The sequence below is a fragment of the Petromyzon marinus genome, chromosome 29 (assembly GCF_048934315.1).
Source record: "Petromyzon marinus isolate PM22_M1 ecotype Great Lakes invasive population chromosome 29, UKy_Petmar_22M1.pri1.0, whole genome shotgun sequence".
Taxonomy (NCBI): Eukaryota; Metazoa; Chordata; class Hyperoartia; order Petromyzontiformes; family Petromyzontidae; genus Petromyzon; species Petromyzon marinus.
Window position 1 is genome coordinate 6,651,246 of NC_133695.1, and position 21,186 is coordinate 6,672,431.

A 21,186-nucleotide genomic window follows, 5' to 3' on the forward strand; every position below is an offset into this window, starting at 1 on the left:
AGAATATGAATCCCTGCGGTCACGAAAGCTTTAAATCGAAATTCAGCAGTGGATTGGTCATGAGCGCCCTCGTCAATTAAATCGTCGCGATTCTATCCCAACAATCGGTTATATATTATTGTTGTTGTTTACAAGATTGTTAGGTAAACAAACGTAAGCGACCTTAAGTGGCCGTGAATCCGTTACAAATCTGTAGCAAAAAAAACAACGCCGTCAAGAACACCGTTTGTGGTCTTAAACCGATAAACATTAAAATCAGAAAACAGCAATTCCTATACACTTTCATGCGTGTATCGGTGAGCTTAATCGATGATAATTGATTAAATAGCTATAGGTAACACCGTGTCTCTAGTCCCCTTAGTCTGGACATCACCCTGTGCGAAAGTCGTTCCGTGGACGTTAAAAGAATCCCGTGACATAGTTGGCAAGAGTTGTGCCACTGTGTGACGGTCTCACGGTCCAAATTAGAATAAAAAGTTTTAACACGTAGGCTGCAAGTTTTCGCCTACATGTAAAAACAAACTTGTAAATTGTTCCTTTCGAATATATTCTACAGTACAGGTTGGTCTAAATGTCTTGTGACCCCCCCCCCCTTATTAATTAACGGACCCCTAATATGTTTCTTCATTTGCATATTCATTTCTGTTATAAATAAACCGAACTTAAAAAAAATAAAGTACGTAATTAAATTGGGGTGCTGGGGGTTGGGGGTTACAAGACATCTGGACCACCCTATATATCACAATTATCGACACTCGGTGAGACTTTGCTCGGCAAAAAAAACAAGCGTAATAACCAAAACAACAATAATAATCGCAATAAAAACTGCCTTACCTGGGTTCGAATCCTGGCCACGGTCAACATCAGTGGCGAGTGATATCTTAACCAGACCTGCGTCTCCGCTCGGTATACTCGGCCTTAAATGAAGTACAGTACTACTACTATTGGTGGTGCGGTGTGTCACATCGCCAATGGGGAGTTGTAGTCATGTATAAGAGATACATTGAGTTATCCGACATTTATCGATTCCTAAAGCTCATTTATCTTGAGTGCAACAACCGATAATTTTTCGATCGATCGAATATTACTTGCAAAAGATTTGCTCATTTTACATTCAGGCTCAATTGTGGCGGATACTGACAACAACAAAGCGAGCCTTTTTAAAAAAGAGTTTTAAAAAGGTCCCTTTTCTTTAACAAGATCGCGAGAATTAATGGGAAACGGCGTGAGATCGGTAAAGTTATATCTGTCCATACTGGGGAGACAAAGGCGGCCGGGCGTGGTGCTGGCCACCCACCCCTTCGTGTACCGTGTCGTATTTAATAGGCGCTCACTAACAGCGACAGAGATCAATCGGGCCTGGGAAATAACCACCCTAAATATAAACACACGCGTACGTCGTTACTGATATATACACATACATCTACGCTATGGGCAGCAGAGGGCAGTGTGGCATCGCAATTCAAAGTTGCACTGCACCTCTATGCTCCCACATCCACGCCAGTGGGGGGAGTAGGCGTGGGACCGGGTCAGTGTCTCCCTGCCTTCTTGAGCAACGGGACTGCGCTTTGCTGCAATTGTGGAAATTCTCTATTCCTCTGGCCGTGAACGGTATCAGGTCTTCGCCTACTGCCGCGAGGCGGCTCCTAGAGGTGAATGGTCCTGGCAGGCGACGGTGTGGAGACCGCAGACCTCGGGGTTAGGAGTTGAACTCTAGGCACGGGGCAACATCACTCCTCAATCCCTCCCGCCTTCACTCCTTCCCCTAATACAGTGCTGCCACTCAACCCATTACCCACATCCCCTGTCCCCACCTTGCCCTAATCTTACCCTTCCTCCTCCAACCTACCCTCTCTTTATCTCCATTCCCTCATCCACCATTCATCTCTACCTCTCTCCACCCCCTTCCCCTCCTCCTCTCACTCCCTTCATCTCCATCCACCTCCCCTTGTTGTGGAATCCCCTCCACCCCCCACCCCCCCATTGCCCTCTCTCCCTCCATTTCCCCGTTCCCCCTCTTCCGGCTCTTCCCCCATCCTCCCTCTCCTCCCTCCACCTCCCCACTCCAACATCCCTCCCTCTCCTCCCTCCCCGTGTAGGATCCCCCGTCATTGGGGAGACCCCGTCTGCTCCGCCAGAGCAAGTCATCTGTAGCCGCAACACGGGGTGAGGAGTTGGTGGTGGTGGAGACGCCGAGACTCCGCACGACTCTCTCGCCTTTTCCCGTCTCACGCTAGATGTGCGTGAGACGGAGGTCGCCCGGGGGTTGTGGGATGGCAGGTGTGGAGAGTGGCAGCTGAGATAGAGACGTGCCGAGAGGGGTGGGGATTGGGGAGAGAAAGAGAGAGACGTGGTGGATACGCGGAGAGGAGCGTGAGAAACGTGAGGGGGAGAGGCGCACCGAGGAGAGAGACGTGCACAGAGGGGGGGAGGAGAGAGAGATACGTGGGACGAGACGTGGAGAGGAGATCGTGAGATCAAAGAGAGAAAGGCGTGGGGAGTGTGAGGGGGATGGAGGGATACGTTGTGTGTAGATGAAGGAAGAAAAGGAGGAGATGTGAAGGCGGATCGGGTCTGGCTGCGTGGCTGAGCGACGCCTCACACGTCCGGGAGAATCGAGGAGAGGCGAGGCGACGCGGAGCAGCGAGCGGAGATGCCTGGGTGAGTGGTGGAATAAGAAGTGGTGGAATGTGTGGAGTGGGTCATGATTGAGTGATGCAGAGAGTGGTGGAGTGGGTGATGATAAAGTGAGTGGCTCATTTAAGAATAAATGTACATTTATGCATGATCGAATTAATAAATAAGAGAGTACGATTTCATTTGAATGAATGAACGACGGGGATTTAAAGCTTTCGTGACTGCAAGGATTCATCTTCTTTGGTTCTTTCGGTAAAGTCACGTAGAATGAGAATAAAATAATAAATTGATAAAATAAAATAACACAATACAATTCTCACGACGTTTCGGCCACAACACAAGCGGCCTTCATCAGGTGAAGGGACGAGACTGTCTGGAGGACAGCACTCCCTTCACCTGATGAAGGCCGCTTGTGTTGTGGCCGAAACGTCGAGAGAATTTTATTGTGTTATTTTATTTTATCAATTTATTATTTTATTCTCATTCTACGTGACTTTACCGAAAGAACCAAAGAAGATGAACGACGGGGAGATTGAATTCATGAGACTGAATGTACATTGGAGTAAATGGCACTTAAGGCAGTGAGTGAACGAGTAATGAAATGCAATTGAAAGGATTACCGAAATAAACATTGAATGAATGAAATATACATTGAACGGTAGAGTTAATGAGAGAATGAGTGAATAGCAGGATAGTGAGTGAATGAGATTGAGTGAGCGAACGAGGTTTCAAAGGGCGTGTTTGGGGTCAATGAATCGGAGTCGATGACAGATTGATATATAGCGAATCATGAGAGAATGGGTTACAACATAATGGAATAACCGACAGAGCGAAAGCGTGCGTGGTTAAATAATGGTTACAGTAAGTTAAATGGTGAACGCATGAGCGAGTAAATCAGTGAAAAACAACGCGCGCTGTTATATTAACATCATCCAACCATCCTCACACACGCACACTCAACAGAAGCGGCGGGAAACAAGATAACCGTCCTAATGTAATTAGTATCCACTGGACCCATATTAATGTTGTGCATAATAATATCACTGTGGTTATAATTGTATATATTTATACGTGATGTTTATGATGGACGCGCATGCGCAGTGCGTATTCGCACCACCCCGCTGGCTTAATTGAAATCGCGCGCACGTGTTTGTGATTAATTGGCGCGAGAGGTCGAGCGGAATATGAGATGCGGTTCAGTCATAAACATCACACATCAACATCATCCATCTCCCATCACGCGCCATCAATCAACCACCTTCCATCACACATCTCATCCATCACCGATCAACCATCAACGTAACTCATCAAGCATCAACCATCATCCGTCTCCCATTACCATCACCCAAATCAACATCATCAACCATCACGACGAACACCCATCAACATCGCCATTCATATCAACCATCACCCATCACACATAAACCATAAATCGTCATCTATGAACATCATTCATTTATCGCCTCCATCACCCCTATCACCTTCCAACAGCACCCATTACCATCATCAGCCTTATCACCATCATCACCATCCAACATCACCCATCATGTGCATCACCACACATGCACAGTAATCTTTGCAGCATTGTCATCTCCTGGCCACTTCGAAGTCCAAGCCTATAACACCTGGTATTCAAAGGTAGCCTATCCAATTACTAACCGGACTCGAGGTTGCTGTGTCTGTGTATGAGAGCGGTAATGCACTGGTTAGCGCACGGCGCTACAAACCCGGTCACCTGAGTTCGATTTCCGCTCGGTCGACTCGGCATTAAATTAGTGCCTGGTGCAATATGTAAGCATCGCTACTGGGGAGACAAAGGCGGTCGTGCGTGGGATTTGACCACCTACTCGTGTGCCGTGCTGGCCTTCATAAGTGCTCGCTAACAGCACTTAACAGGCTACACGGGGGAACTTTGTCTTTGTACCATATTATGCCATAAAACTCCTCCCTATTTAATGGTCCCTAATTGAACCTTGGAGTTTGAATCCAAGTTTAAGAACTCGTGACACGTCCTTAAACGCGTACACATAAACAGTATAATACACATATAGAACATATATAAAGTACACCCATGTGTTATGATGAGCAATGGGTTTCGCGCTGACTGCGCTGTGAACCCAGACAGTTCGAGTGGAAACCGCGCACACAAAAAAAACCCGCAAAGATTCCATTTTGTGGCCTAAACAGACTTGGGGGAAGTGCTGTTAGTGAACACATGAAGCCCGGCACGACACACGAGGGGGTGGGTGGCCAATACCACGCTCGGCCGCCTTTGTCTCACCAGTGGGTGATGTTTACACACCACACCAGATAGTTATTTGAGGCCGAGTCGACCTTAATCGTCAGTGGTGTTGGCCGTGAGCGGGACTCAAACTCCGGTTGCCGGGTTTGTAGCGCAGCGCGCTGATCGCTACACTGCCGCTCACGCACAGACACACAGCAAAGATCCGACGTGTAGCTTTAAAACACTGTTGGGGCAAGTGCTGTTTGCGAGCATCTATGAACCCACCCTCCCTAAACGAACCGGCGATGGAGGAGAGGTGGGAGGGGATTGTGTCCCGGGAAACGCTTTTTATTTGCGGCCACGACTGAGGCTCGTGTTGAATTCATAATCGGGACCCACGTCGACTGCTCCCACCTCCCTTCCCTCCTACCCCTCCCCTCTCTCCCCACCCACCTCTATTGCAACCTCTCCCTCCCCTCCCATGTCTACCCCCACATATCCATCCCATATATCCCTCCCTTGAACCCACCCATCTCCCCCTCCAATCGACTCCACCTCCCACTTACCCCTTACGTCAAGTCCCACCTCCACTCCCCTCCGTCGAGGTCCTCCACCTACACTCACCACCACTCTGTCCTCCCACCTCGACCCCCATCTCCATCCCTCCACAACTACGCCCCCTTCCCACCTACTCCTCTCCCTCCCTTAATTACCAGTCAATCAACCACCATCGATACCAACGCAACAATCATCACCATCACCTGCCGCACCGGTTCAACCATTTGTCGCCGCCGTTCGTTGGTCGTGAGCTGGAATCGAACTCGGGTTGCCGAGTTCGTAGCGCAGTGCATTACGCACACTCCACTTATCTCTCCCCAAAACAACATCTACAGTACAGGCATAAACTTTACAAAAGACTTGGGTCCCCCCAAGGACCGGTTAAAATATCTTCGTCACTGATGTTGGTGGCCATGAGCGGGGGAGTGGAACTCGGTTTCGCCGGGTCCCCAGCGGAGTGGCGCTAACCGGTGCGACACCGCTCCCACCCCCACAGTCTACCACGCTCGCGTGATGTTCGCGTAGAACATCCCCACGGGCCTTACGATCCCGCGGGGCACGCAATTACAGTATATCTACATCGCGGGGAGAAACGGGGGGAGTGATGGAGGCGTCGGGGACAGAGAGTCAGGGGGTTTGTGCGGCTCTCTGAGGGTGGTTGTGATTTAAGATAATGGTAGGGGTATGATAACAAAGTGGTGATTGTTGTTTTGTTACTAGTGATGGATTATTGCTTTGACGATAATGGCACGCAGTATCCCTGCTCACTATCAGGTCGGTGTCTATGTTGTTGGCCGACTGGTTTTGCATCACGTTATTTTTCTTAGGTTTGTTGAGTTCCTCGTCTCTCATCTTCATGTTGTATTTGCCTCCGTACAGTTTAACGTTCTCTATGTGCTATGTAGGTGATGTCCCCCTATGTGCTTCCTCACTATTTGTTTTACACCTGATGATGATCGCTTGTGTTGCGTTCGAAACGTCGTGATTTATTATTTTAATATAATTTTCTACATACGTGACTTTACCGAAAAAAACAATGAGTATGGTAATTTATGCAGTCACGAAAGCTTCAATTCTATATTTCTTCACCATCTCCACAGTGCTATGCTCGTACTTAAGGTGATGGTGATATGGCGGTGGTTGAATTAGTAGCGAATGCATTTATGGTAGCAATACTGTGTTATCGTAATGAGGATGGTGATTTTGATGAAGCTGGTGACGGTGTGTTGATTGTGGTAGTGGTATGATGGCATTTATGGCCATGATGGTGATGTGATTTGGTAGCGTTTGTTGTAGCGGTAATGCTGATTGGTGACGGTGGTTAATTTGGCTGTGGTGCGATGGTAGCGGGGATTTGATGGTGATAGTGATTCTGGCCAAGGTGGTGCCGGTGATGGTTGTCGCGGCTGTGGTGATTGTTTTGGTGATGATGGTGATGGATGTATGGCTGGCAGGAGGTTGTAGGGAGGTTGCACCTCCTGCCAGCCAGACTTCGACACTTCACGTGGCCTCAAAGTGCGCTCGGCACGACACGAGCGCAGTGGCGACGTCACTGCAACTTAGTGGCGAATGGCGGCGGCTGTTGTTGTTGGATTGTGTTGGTGTGTTGTGCAGCGAGTGATGATGCATGGGTCTGGACCGCGACCGTGGCGCACACAAAATACAAAGATGCAGACAAAGATCCTCCGTAATAGCCTTTAACAGAGACTGTTGGGGCAAGGGATGACTCACATTGACACGCATACTGTATACAATTTTCACAAACATATACATTGACATATTCTCATACGCACGTACACACTGTTTATACACAAATGCATGCGCATTTAGAAGCAAGTAGGTTCATACACAGAGAAACATATCCCCCTTAATATACTATTGGGACAAATACGCACATTTACACACTCGTATACAGTCACACTGACATTCACACCCACACACATTCACACCCGCGCATACAAATTAAATCCCCCCACTCATTGACATTCACACATGCATGCATACGCAACAAAGGCAAAGATCGCCCGTATAGCCTTAACAGACTGTTGGGGCAAGTGCTGTTCAGCGAAAAGCACCTACGAAGGCTGACACGGCACACGAGGCGGTCGGTGGGCCAGCACTACGCCCGGTCGCCGATGTTTACACACCGCACCAGGTACTCGTTTGAAACAGATACATCACTCTGTTATCGACTCTTCTATACGACCCCCCTCCCTATTTCCTACCCTCCCACCGCACATCCCCCCCACACCCCCACCTTTGCGACACCGCCCACAGTAGCAGATGTTGGCAAGATCGCGCGGCGGAACAGATGCGGTGTTTGTGTGTCTGGTTTTGTGTGTGTGTGGGGATGTGTGTGGTTGTGCCTTTGTGCCGATGTCGGGTAGCGGTTATCGCGCTGCACTACGAACCCGGCGACCCCAGCTCGATTCCCGCTCACGGACACAACACCAGTGACAATCCGAACCAGTCCTGCGCCTCCCCTAGATCAACTCAGCCTCAAATGTGTTCCTGGATGCGATGTGTAAACATCGTGCCTGGGACTACAAAAGGCGGTCGGGCGTGGTGCTGGCCGCACACCCCGCGTGTACTATTTCCGGCCTTCATAGGTGCTCGCTAACAGCACTTGCCCCAACAGTCTGTTAAGGCTATGCAGGGGATCTTTGTCTATCGGGAGCTGTAGCTAAATGGAAAGCGCACTGCAACCTGAGTTCGATTCTCGCTCACAACCGAACTAAATAGCTGCTCGCTAACAGCACTTGCCAACAGTCTGCACAGCTGTGGGGGAGGGGGGGTCTGTGTATCTGGGTGTGTTTGTGGGTATCCACGTGTATATGACTATCTGTTTCTGAGTGTATCTATCTGTGTATCCCCTGTATCAGTCGGATCCTTGTATTTGTCTTTCGTACACGTGTGACCATATCTCTATAACGTTATGGACACCAGACACATTTAGGGGGCATATTTTATTCTGAAGAATACTGTAAAATCTTGGGAGAGAAGAGACTGATTATAATGGGAGGAGGGAATTACGAAATGGAACAGTGCGAGGAAAGCATAAAGAGAAGTCATGTGTGGTGAGTGGGTACGTTTTTGGGTGAGTGAGTGGGCCAGTGGATGAGTGAGTGGGTGATTCAGTTGGTGGATGAGTGAGTGGGTCATGGCGTTATTTGGTGAATTAGTGGATTGGTGGGTGAGTAGGTGGGAGAGTCAGTGGGGTTGGTGAGTGAATCGGTGTGTTGTGGCCTGCAGTGTGGCATAAATGTCCGTACCAGGAGCTGAAGAAGCTAATTTTAGCTCATACCACACCACTCAGTTTTCATTTTCACTCGAAACATCCAGAAACGCTGGAAATGTTTGCGCACAAGCAGCACCAGCAGGCAGTCGTGTTCGACGACTTAGAACTTCCTCATTGTGAAACAAACAGAAAGCAGAAACTCTGCCATATTTCCCCATTTTCTCATTGTAAAATGTCACACGTTTGGGTGCGTCGCTGCGTGTTGTGAGAGGCAGGCGTAATCGACGGGGCAGAGAGATTTTTGTTTTCAGTGCGACTGCTGCAACCCAACTATCACCTGTAAAACCGTAGCGGCAACAGACACTAAGGTATTTGTTTCACAGGGATCAAGGCCCTGATGATGAGACTCTGAGAAGGTAGAACAGCCTAAGGGTTGTTATTTTTTTTTCGTTTAAGCAAGTAATGATAATTATTATGATTGTTAGTGTATTTGGCATACGGGCCATTCATACGGCGTAACGCTACAGCCACAAAGGAAGGCGCTATGTCTCACAGATGGGTGTTGTAGGCCAGTAAGGAACGTTGTTGCTACGTGGTTTTCCACAATGAAGTAACTGCTGCTTGACATAATTAGCCCAGAAGGCCGATAGGCTAATGTACAGTACTGAAATATTAGAGTTTTTGGGGGGAAATAAAACAGTTCCGTTTTATTTTATCACCGTTTTTTACTGATTATCATAGTCTATAAAGACCGAAAATGCACGAAAAGATTTTGTATAAGCAAAACTTATGGCGTTCAGTTTACAATTGCATGTGGAGGACATTGACGACAGGTTGGGGTAAGCAACTTCGAAGTTGGGAATGGAATGTGGCAACAAGTGTTAAATGTGCTATCAGGAAGAGGAGATAGTGATGGGTGGGACACATTGTGTGCAGGGTGGAGGAGGAGGTGAGCAACTTGGCGGTTGGGAATAGGAGGATGTAGTGATGGGTGGGATGCGTGTCTAGGCTGGTGGAGGGCAGTTCACCGAGACGGGCATTGGAGTAGCACCCAGAGGTCAGCGATCAAAGGGAAGAGAAGACCTAAAGCCAAGCGATGGTGGTGGCGATATCGTAAGAGGGGTCCTTGACAGACGTGTCGACTGTGTCACAAAACTGCCTCAAGGTATACGGTCTAAATACCTCTCCTTTCTCCCTGTGTCTTCCTTGTCTCCCTGCCTCCCTCTCTAACCCGATTTACCCTGTGTCTCACTCCAATCTCCCCATGTCTTGCCCCCATCATCGCATCTCTCTCCATTATCTCCCCCTGCCTCCTATCCTCTCCATCTCCCCCCATATCTCCTCCCCATGTCCCCCCCCCTCCCGCCCATATGTTCCCCCAGTGGCTACCACCCCCTGTCTCTCTCGTGTCTCCTGCTCCACCCCCCCTGTGTCTGTCCCTTTGTACCCCAACCCCATCCCGTCCCATGTGCTGCAGCAGTGTGCCCGAGTGTTGTGACATCGCGGTGCCGCCCGGAGCACACGGAGGGGCGCGCTCTGTCTCCACCGCGAGCGCCTCTCATGAGCACCGCCAGCAGCAGCTTCAGCAACAACAGCAGCAACAGCAGCAGCAGCCGTCGCTCATGTTCGGCACATCACGCGAACAGCAGCAGCAGCAGCAGCAGGGGGGCTCGGCACCCACAGCAGGAGCAAGGGACACGGTTCTGTATGGGCAACTCATTGTGCTGGGGTGGGTATCTTTGGTGGTTCAATGTAATCGACATCATCGTCACCATTCATGATCTATCCCCTGCTGGATGAAGGCCCCTCCTCAAGCCATCGTCATCTCCCATTGGGTCATCGCGAAGCAGCTTCGAGTTCTGCGGTGGATGTCCGCCCTCCTTGTGCTGTCACTCCGCAATTAGTCCTGCCCCTCGCCCACTTACCAGTCAATGTGACGTCTCTCTCTCAATTGTGTATGTCCCCTGGGTGCATGTGCGCCTCTTGACGGTACGATTTTTAGGTCAATACGGCCTCAAATCAGTTTCCTGCTGCGGCGTGTTAAACATCAGCACTGGGGAGACAAAGGCGGACGGGCGTGGTGTTGGCTACCCATCCATGCATGTGCTGTGCTGGCCTTCATAGGTGCTACTCGCTAACAGCACTTTCCCCAACAGTCTGTTCAAGGCTATGGTGGGGGATCTTTGACGGTTTTCTTTGGTACTTTTTGTGAGGAGCGTGTGATAAAAATCAGTAGCGAGTGGGCAAAGTCCATTACTGGGTTGGTTAGCAGCTGCATAATTACCTTCACACTAGCCTGGCCAGGTCAAAACATGAATATCATAACATGTCCGTGTTGTTGTGACTGAATGACCTGCCACTACTGGATATCTGTGAAAAAGAGCATCATAGTTCTTAAGATTCTTTCAGATCTTTTTTTATAGATATATAAATATAATAACGGTGTTTACCCATCGATCGCAGACATTGTAGCCGCACTCATCGGGTCCTGGAGGGGGGAATCACTTGGACCTGGAAACTACAGCACCGTGCTGCTAATTCTTGCACTGTACTCAGCCTCTTCTGTTACTGCGAGGGTTTCTTTGTACTTAGTTGAAATGCGTGCGCTGTTTTTATCGTTGTTCTTGGATGACGCTGAGCGTGTGTGAATTTTTTCGTGTGGTCACCCGCCAAAGGTTTTTAAAACTCCTGTTTGATCCTCAGTAAAGTACAGGTTCCCTAACCATGTAATAATTTCTGTATGATGATGTGGATGATTTGGAAGATGATGGTGATGATGAGGTGGACGATGTGTGTCGTTCCACAGACACAATGGCTGTCTCCCCCTGGGCGACAAGGGGCGCAGACGGAGTCGGTTTAACCTCTACCGCAGGTCAAAGGCCAACGGGGTCAAGCCCAGCACGATGCACGTGACCCCTACCCCCCAGGCCGCCAAGGTCAGCGAACACGGCACTACGCGGTGACCCTCGCCCTGACCTTGAACTATGACACTAAACTTTATTAAAACATTTATATGCATATCGCTTTGTCAATCCACTGCTGGATGAAGGCCTGTCCGTGGCATGTCGGTCATGGGGGTTGTTTGATCATAGTCTGGAACTCCCTTCCCAAAGTCATCCATGCTGTCGACTCCCTGCCCCCGTTCACATCCTGTCTCAAGACTTCCTCTTCTCCACTGCCCACGACTGATTGCCCCTCTCCCATAGACTCGCATGGAGGCCCATAGACTCACAGAGACCCAGGAGGAGCCATAGACTCATGGGACATCGATTCACATTGAGACCCACAGACTCGCACAGAGACCTACGATTGACTGACAATTTCTCGCCAGAAAATAAACACACCTACGGTTTCTTTCCGGCATCTTGAGATACAGTGACATTTATACGATGCTATATAAACCCACTGTGTTGCATTGTATGCACAAATGATGTGTTCACGTCACCGCTTTTACATGCGCAACAAAGTGTGTTTGAACACTCGTATTTGCAGAGATTGCGCAATTTTCTCTCCCTGCTCACTTCCCTTCGAGCACCTGGCCACAACTGCAATGCGGCCACCATCAGCGCCACTCCCCAGAAAACAAACAGGGGATCATGATTGCCACTTGGGGCCCGCGTTTGTAAATTCCGGCTTTGTTCCCCCCCCCCAACTCCCTGTCACCTTGCCCAAGTCGAGAGAACGAATTGGTTCTCATCTGCTGCCAGTGGCGAAACTATTAGCTTTACATTAATAACATATACAGTCAGCGTTTCTTTCTTTGCTGCCCACGTAGCTATCTTTGATTAAGAGGAGTAAACTCGGGCCTGAGTATAGAACGATTAATGTAATTATCTTTAAATAGCGTAAAGCTTAGACTTATTGTCACACTATCGGGATGTTTGGCCAGCTATCGTTCACGAGCAGTGTGTAATAAACGTGGGAGGAAAAAAAGCAGAGTGCCCGGAGAAAACCCCCGCACGTCGCATGGTCTCCCCCACTGCACCACAGGCCGTGAGCAGCAAGGAGCTGCACAGCGTGTCGTACACGCTGTCACGCAGCCAGACTGTCGTGGTGGAGTACGCGCACGACAAGGACACGGACATGTTCCAGGTGACCGGCACCGCGCGGGTCCACGCTCACGTCGGATGGATGTCACCCCGCGTCATTTCCTGCTGAGTAGACCTAAGGGGGCGACATGCCGAGGGCGGTGTGGTGCGGCCAGCCAGCACCACAGCCTTTGTCTGTGTCTCTGACATGCACGCAAGTGCATACATACTTGCGTACAAACAAATCTGCACACTCATTTATTCAAAGACAAACTTCTCCTGAAGAGCACTTTACCAGACTTTTGGGGCAAGTGCTGTTAGCGACTAGCACTTATGAAGGCCTTGCATGGCATGTCACACACACACACACTTCGCACTCACTCGCACAAAGACAAAGATCCCTCGTATAGTCTGTACGAGACTTGGAGCAAGTGCTATTGTTGAGCACCTATGAAGGCTAGCACGGTACAAGAGAGGGGGTGGGGTGGCCAGCACCACATCCGGCCGCGTTTGTCTCCCTCGTGATTATGTTTCATACACACCACACCGATATTAATTTCAGACTAAGTCGACCTAGGAAAAACCCCGGACCAGTTAAAATTTTCGATAATCAAGCTTGGGTTGCTGGGTTTATAGCGCGGCGCACTAACCACTACACTACCACTCCCCCGCTCGCACAGATCGGCCGCTCAACCGAGGGCCCCATCGACTTCGTGGTCACGGACACGCCGGCGGGCAATGGTGGTGGGGGGGTCGGTGCAGGTGGCCCCTCCACGGGGGGCGGCCCCGGCGGAGGGGGAGGGGAGGACGCGCACCTGGCAGCTCAGAGTACGATCTCGCGCTTCGCATGCCGCATGGTCTGCGCGCGCACCGCGCCGCACAGTGCGCGCATCTACGCGGCCGGCTTCGATTCTTCACGCAACATCTTCCTCGGGGTGAGAGGGCGAGCCCACACCCACCCCTACCCTGCCGAACTCTGATTCATCCCCCCCTCCCGGAAAACTGAATCGTGAACTGTGATGACTCGGACGACTTTATCCTTCACTCGGCACTTGTTGAAATTGACCATGAATCCTGACCTCTCAGATTGATCCCCGAGCGAGGATCTCAGCAGTGATGGAATGGCATCGCTGTTGATTCTTCACGATAACTTAACTTGAAGTAGCAGTGGACATATCTTTGCCTGTTTCAATATATAGTACAACAGTCACCCTATATGTGTTTTATTTTTCTGTAACTTAATTTTGTTCTTGTGCTGTTATCAGTTTTAAAATCATCTGCCTGAGCCAACTCACCCTGCAGGGAATATATGACTTGACATTGATGTGTGTTTGTACAATATTCTCGAACATGCAGTTGTTTTGGTCTGATTTCTATTTAAATTCAATGCTGCATTTCGTTTAATTTGATTTGTTTTGCCTTCCTCATTTTGGTGACCCAGGTCGCTCTTGCAAATCAGTGGGCCTTACCTGGTAAAATAAAAATTGTAGTATAGTTGTAGTAAATGTGACTCGCGATCCTGTTGAGTTCCGCACCTACGGTTTAAACCAGTGTTCTTGATTGCAAGGCCCGCGGGCCACTGGCACCCCTGGTGGCCTTTAGTGAAGCCCCTGACATGCGGCCCCCAACGAAAGACAAATGCTGTAAAACCCAATAGTTTCAAATATGCAGCGGCCCTCACACTGATGTCTGAAAATGAGTGAAGGACACTGGTTTAAACAAAACCAACTGATTTGAGCTACGACGTGGCCCATCCCTCCTCTGGAGAATCTCACTTGATCCCCAACCCCCCATCCCTTGTCCGTCCCCACCGCGCAGGAGAAGGCCGCCAAGTGGAAGAGCGTGGCAGGCCAGATGGACGGCCTCACCACCAACGGCGTGCTCGTCATGACGCCGCGGCAATCGCCGCCGCACACTGGGGCCCCCGAGGGCGCCGGCGAGCCGAGCCCCGGCACATGGCGCGAGATCTCAGTGTGCGGCAATGTCTACTCGCTGCGCGAGACACGCTCCGCACAGCTGCGCGGACACCTGGTGAGTGGCGAGGGGGAGGAGGCGGAGGAGGGGGACTGTAAGTTGAGTGAGAATTCAGTCTGTGAGTGTGCGTCTGGTCGAAAACAACCTGTAACTATTCAAGTCCATGGATCTTGTTACCACTGTGTGTAGCTATCTCTTTGTGTGTCTCTTGTAATGCCAATTATCCACCGGAATCTGCATTGCGATGGCGCGAGACCATCGCACCTCACTCATGTCATCTCCGCCACCACTTTCCTCTTCCACTTCCTCCTCCACCTCCACACACCCCCAGGTGGACTCGGAGACCAACGTGCTGCGCGACGGCTCCCTCGTGGACCTGTGCGGCGCCACGCTGCTGTGGCGCACGGCCGAGGGGCTGGCGCGCGCCCCAACTCTGCGTGATATCGACGCGCTCCGCCAGGAAATCAACGCGGCGCGACCGCAGTGCCCCGTCGGCCTCAACACCCTCGCCTTCCCCAGCTTCCGGCGCCGCCCTGGCCCCACTGCCAGCGGTGGATCCACGGCCAGCGGCGGCCCCGCCAGCTGCACCGCGGCGGCAACAGCAGCAGCAACATCTGGAACAACCGCAACAACTGCAGCATCAGCGGCGGGATCCACTGTGGCTAACGGAACCAGCGGTGGTGTCGGTGATGAGGACCGGCAGCCGTGGGCTTACTTGGCGTGTGGACACGTGCACGGGCGGCATGAGTGGGGCCTCCGCGGCGGCGGCATCGGCAACGTCACCGGCGGCGCCGGCAGCAACGGTGGCGCAATGGAAGCCGGACGCGAGTGCCCGATGTGCCGGGCCGTGGGGCCCTACGTGGCGCTGTCACTGGGCCGCGAGCCAGCGTTCTACGTGGACGCGGGCCGGCCGGCGCACGCGCTCTCGCCTTGTGGACACGTGTGCTCCGAGAAGACGGCACGGTACTGGGCGCGTGTGTCGCTTCCGCATGGAACCCACGCCTTCCATGCGGCGTGCCCGTTCTGCGGCACGGCGCTCAGCGAGGGCGAACGTGCCAGCGTCAGGCTCATCTTCCAGGGCCCTCTCGACTGACGCGTGCGGCCCTTGCCGGGATGCACCTCCGCCACCTCTTCCCCGCGATGGGCTCTAACGCTGACGAAACGTCCAGATTCGAGCTCCCCTCCACTCTCCAACCCCCCCGACCCCGGCACCCATGAATAGGGGGCCAACCTATGAAGGGGCACCAAGTCTGATGGCAGTCCGAGCGGCGCGTGCGTCATTTCCCATAGGGCTTAAAGCTTTCTGAACAGCCTCCCAGTTTTTTCTGGAACGAGTCCTAGTGGTTAGTTTCAGTGAGATTGTTCACGCAGTGTCATCCACCAAGGCATTTGCTGAAATCTATATTTTTTTATTTAGTTGGGCGAGGTTATCTGAGCAGTGGGAAGAGCCAACTCCGATCCTCTGAGCCTCATGTAACCTCGTATTTCCGCGATTGATAATTTGCCCGTTAAAATGAAAATTAGGTTTTTACGCACTGCACTTGCCCAATGATTGTTAAACGCATGCCACGTGTAAAATGACAGCGCTGATGTAATTTTAATTGCGGCTCCCTGTGTCACACAGGGCACACAAAAACAAAGAACCCACGTATAGCCTTAACAGACTGTAGGGGCAAGTGCTGTTAGCGAGCACCTATGAAGGCCGGAACGGTACATGAGGGGGTGGGTGGCCAGCACCTTTTGTCTCCCGAGTGGCGATGTTTACACGCTGCACCAGGTACTCATTTGTGGCTGAGTCGACCTAGGGAAGGCCCAGGACGGGGTTCAAATAATTGTCACCGGTGTTGACCATGAGCGGGAATCGAACAGGGCACACACACGCATGTGCACATACACACGACAACAATATGTGAACTAGAGCTGGTTCTACATCACGTGGAACATGTTTTGCAATCATCAGGCGTGCGCAGTGTGTAAGGACTTGATTTGTGTTTGACAGATGGTGAATTTGTAAATTCTAAAATTTGTATCACTGTAGCTCTTGGTTTATGGCCTTCCCTTGGGTTGACTCAAACTTTAATGAGGACCTGAGTGTAGTAGTGAACATCGGGGTGAGCATGAACACGAACCTGGCATTGATACATGTCACTCTTTCTTTTTTTTGTTTGTAAACACTTTCAACTCTGGGTGTGAACTTTACGCCATGGATGTGAATTATAATCGCTGGACGTGGATTCAAACTCTGGAGGTGGATTCCATTCCTGGATTTAAACTTTCCGGATACATTTGAGCAAGTGTCTGTGGTGATGAGGAATGGACAAGGACCTGTGGATTAAGCAAAGAAAATACTGAATGAATAATTCACAAGACTTTAGAATTCGCATGAATACCTCATCATAAAGATCGTCATCACTGTCATCGTAATCATCGTAAAAGTCATCATCGTTATCATGATCATCCTAACCATCATAATCATCACCATGGGCGTGATCATCGACCAAATCGAAGCTTCGGGAATGAATGACTCGCGCGATTTGAGCTGCGTCTATTTTTTTGGGGTGCACATTGGAAAAACGCGCGTTGCTTTGAGGGGGAGGGTAGGGGTGGGGGTGCGCGGCGGGTTTGGGGGTGTGGGCTGGGGTGTAGGGATGGTGAATCATGTGAACCGTGTGAAGGAAAAATGCAGAATACAATTCGCACACAGTGATGGATAAACGCGTCACCACCGCCAACATCATCATAATCATCCCCCTCGTCATTGCTATTACTGCCTCGTGACGTGTGCGTGTGTGTATACTGGGTCAATGCAGAGCAATATGCATACATGCATCCATATGCAACATTCCATACACCAGCATAGACAAACACAACATACATACACACGTACAGAAATACGCGCACCCTACATACATGTACAAAAACAAAGACAACGATCCCCTGTATAGCCTTTATCAGACTGTTGGGGCAATTTCTGTTTGTGAGCACCTATGATGGCCGACACGGCACACGAGGGTTGGTGTGGCCAGAACCAACAGCATCATCATCCACACAACAGCATCAGCATCAATACAACATCACCATTAATACAACATCACCATCAATGCAACCGCATCACGGTCAACATAACATCATCACCATCCACAACAGCATCACCATCGATACAGTAGCATCACTACCCACACAAACGCATCACCGTCAACACAACAGCATCAACACGCAGCAGTCGCAGCATCACCACTGCTGTCCCCACAATGGGCTGTAGTCCACAGGATACCACCGAAGATGGCAAAACTTTAGTACCGATTTATTCGTACGGCTAAATACGAGTGATACTGGATAACCCTCACTCCAAGTGGTATTCACATACTTCACCGTTATTGACCTCGTACAAATGAATTGGAACCGCTACAGTTGATACCATCCTGGGTGTAACCGGCTAAGTCAGGGGTCGGCAACCTGCGGGTTTGGAGCAGCATGCGGCTCTTTACAGACTGCTTCGTCACGTTATGTATGTATGCATTCACATGCATTGCGGCTCTTGAAATGTTGAGGTTTGTACCGAATTCGAATTTTTTTTCTTTTATTTGGGTTGCCCGACCCCTTGGGCTAAGTATTGGGCGGCTAAATAACGTGTTGCCGGAGTCCCCTCCGATCGGCCAATAAACACGACCGCTCTCATGCTTCGCCTCGCCGTGCCCAGGCCTCCTGTGGGTTTATTCTTCATTACGCTTTGGTTCTTTCGGTAAAGTCACGTAGGTAGTAAAATAAAATAAAACAAAAAATATATTATTTATTTTTCTACCTACGTGATTTTACCGAAAGAACCAAAGTATCGATTCCTGCAGTCACGAATGCTTCAAATCAAGATGATTCTTCATTGTTGGAGATCCAAACAACATCGTACACCTCCTCCTGGCTTTGACATTCCTCCTCGAAGACACCGGTGGCGCAAACCATCAACCGTATCCGAATTCATTATCAACATGCTGATGATGCTGTACCGCATCTCCTTGATGAATGGAAAATTAAAGAGACAAGCCATAGTAGTGCGATCGTGGCCATGCAATCCAAACCACAGACCGTACAGCAAACCCACTGTGGTCCTCTGCTCCTTCAACGGAGGAAGAGGAACATCAACACGATACGAACTCTCTGCTGAAGCCCTCTCGTCGTGACCAGCAGCGGCAGCAGACCTCGACATTGGCATCGCGCCCCTGAGCCACATCGCTGCCATTCTCAAGAATAGAACTGAGTGAAAGGTGATGATCGTCCTCGGCTTGATCAAAGCCGAGGACGATCCTTGAGTCACTGAAATTCGAGATGAAGGCCTCCCCAGGATGAGTCTTTGACCGCATTTCACCGTTGTTATTGTGCCGCATGTTTACACCAGGAAAGCCTCTTCGAGTCTCATGACTTTCTGTCAGCGGGGTCCTGCCAAGTTTTCACAAGTAGGGTGTGGGGGGCGATGATTTCTCCGAACTGGGTAATGTTTGTACGCTGCTTGCTCATTGTGGTTTGGTGGAAGGGCGGGTGTTCGAGCGGCATAGAGAGTTGGGAACAAAGAAGTACAGTATAGCCTTAACCTTATAAGGGTGAATGTTGCTGTACTGCTCTCTAACCACCTGGCACAAACCCCCGCAGCGTGAGAATCTAAACTCCTCGATTCCTGGAGAGACACAACCCGAAGACGGCGACAAAAGCAACCTGTCATGCGAAGCGGTCGTGCCGTCCAAGCATTTGACCAAACTCAAACACTGCTGCTTAGCTTCCGACATCTGATGAGATCGTGCGCGTTCCGAATAATTTGTAGAGTATTTTCAGCTAAATAAATAAAGGCACATTTAGACATCTGAGGTCAAAACCCGTGTGTGTGTGTTTAATTAGGTTATCTGCCGCTCTGTCTCATAATTGGTAAATAGTGTAAATTCATTCCCCGCAGCAAATCGTGTATACAAATATTATTCTGCGTTGAACCCTGGGACCCTCCCCGTCTTACTCCCTCCCCCGCCTCTCCTTTCCACTCCCCTGTCGCCCCACCACCACGCTCTCCTCCCTCTCTCTTGCTCCTTAAAATTCCACGCGAGGCTTTGTTCTAAGGCAGCAAGCCCTCACGGACATGCGGGACATACGGACGGACACGTGAACAACAAACACACGGACACGAGCAGATCCTTGTGTAGCCATACGTAGACTGTCGGGGCAAGTGCTGTTAGCGAGCGCCTATTAAGGGATGGAAAGACAAAGGCACCCGTATAGCCTTTAACTGAATGTTGGGGCAAAAGCTGTTAACGAGCATTTATAAAGGCCGGTACGGAACACGAGGTGGGTAGCCAATACCACGCTCGGCCGCCTTTGTCTCCCCGTGTTGATATTTATACACACTAGGTACACAATTAAGGTCGAGTCGACCTAGCGAAGACAGGAACGGTTAAAATATTCGTCCTCCCTTTTTATTCGTGATTGGGAATCGAATTCGGGTCGCCGGGTTCGTACCCGCGCTTGCGCAGACATACACAAAAATACAGGCGGTGACATCACCACGCGAGCTTGTGCCAGGCTAGGTGCATCTTGAGGCCACACACCAATCCACTCACAAATACAACAAAGACAAATATCCCCCGGTATAGCCGTGACAGTCTTTTGGAGCAAGTGCTGTTCGCGAAGGCACGGCACATGAGGGGGTGGGTAGCCAGCACCACGCCCTGCCGTCATTGTCTCCCTAGGTACTCATTTTAGGCTGAGTCGACCTAGAGGAGGCCCAGGACCGGTTCTGATAATCGTCACTGGTGTTGGTCGTGAGCGGGAATCGAACTCGGGTCGTCAGGTCCGTAGCGCAGCACGCTTACCGCTACACACAAATACCACTAACAAATACTCACACGTGGTCCCACATTATTAGTGAAAATTAGGTCCCATGATTAAAATTCTTATTTTCGCATTATGGTGTTTGTAGTAACCATATTGGCATGGGTCCATAGTCTAGTGCAGGGGCCGGCAACGGAATAACAAGAAGAGATATTTTTTTCGAATTCGGTAAAAACACTTAATATTTCAAGAGCCGCAATGCATGTGAATGCGAGACGGTCTTTAATAAATAACGCCACGAAGCAGTCCTTAAAGAGCCGCAGGTTGCCAACCCCCCTGTATAGTGGTACGGTCTATATTCATGACTAAAATATGTAGCGTGGAAATATGAAACAATCCAGTCGATGTGTGTTTAGGGAAGTGTTGTGTGTGTGTTTTAGGGCTGAACGATTTGGGGAAAATATCTTATTGCGATTTTTCTGACATTGCGATTCGATTTGCGATTATTTTTTTTGTATTCACTGTGTAATAGATTTAAAACATGTGATGGAGTATTACCACATGATACCATCAAAATATAAACTGCTCTCTATATATTATAATGCACGGATGAGAACTTAAATGAATTGCTTCCAACATGTATTTATTAGTTTAACACGAAGGCTTTCGCGACCAATATCCATAATAGAGGTTTTGGGCTTAGATTGCATAAATATATAAAT

The 21,186-nt window shown here is 50.0% G+C and overlaps 1 protein-coding gene across 11 annotated transcripts; it reads left to right on the forward strand.

Moving 5' to 3' along the window:
• The first annotated feature begins 1,986 nt into the window (after nucleotides 1–1,986).
• Nucleotides 1,987–19,520, forward strand: LOC116947282 (E3 ubiquitin-protein ligase pellino homolog 2-like). Of its 11 annotated transcripts, none has more exons than XM_032962823.2 (7): nucleotides 1,987–2,661; nucleotides 10,138–10,386; nucleotides 11,464–11,593; nucleotides 12,648–12,749; nucleotides 13,366–13,620; nucleotides 14,504–14,716; nucleotides 14,991–19,520. In XM_032962823.2, the coding sequence occupies exons 1-7, from the start codon at nucleotides 2,654–2,656 to the stop codon at nucleotides 15,750–15,752; spliced, it is 1,719 nt and encodes a 572-aa protein (XP_032818714.2). In that variant the 5' UTR covers nucleotides 1,987–2,653; the 3' UTR covers nucleotides 15,753–19,520. The 11 variants fall into 11 exon arrangements, with proteins under 11 accessions (XP_032818714.2, XP_032818713.2, XP_032818718.2 ...); XM_032962822.2 differs by having other exon boundaries at nucleotides 1,990–2,661; nucleotides 10,135–10,386; XM_032962827.2 differs by lacking the exon at nucleotides 1,987–2,661 and adding an exon at nucleotides 3,101–5,889 and having other exon boundaries at nucleotides 10,135–10,386.
• The last annotated feature ends 1,666 nt before the right edge of the window (nucleotides 19,521–21,186 follow it).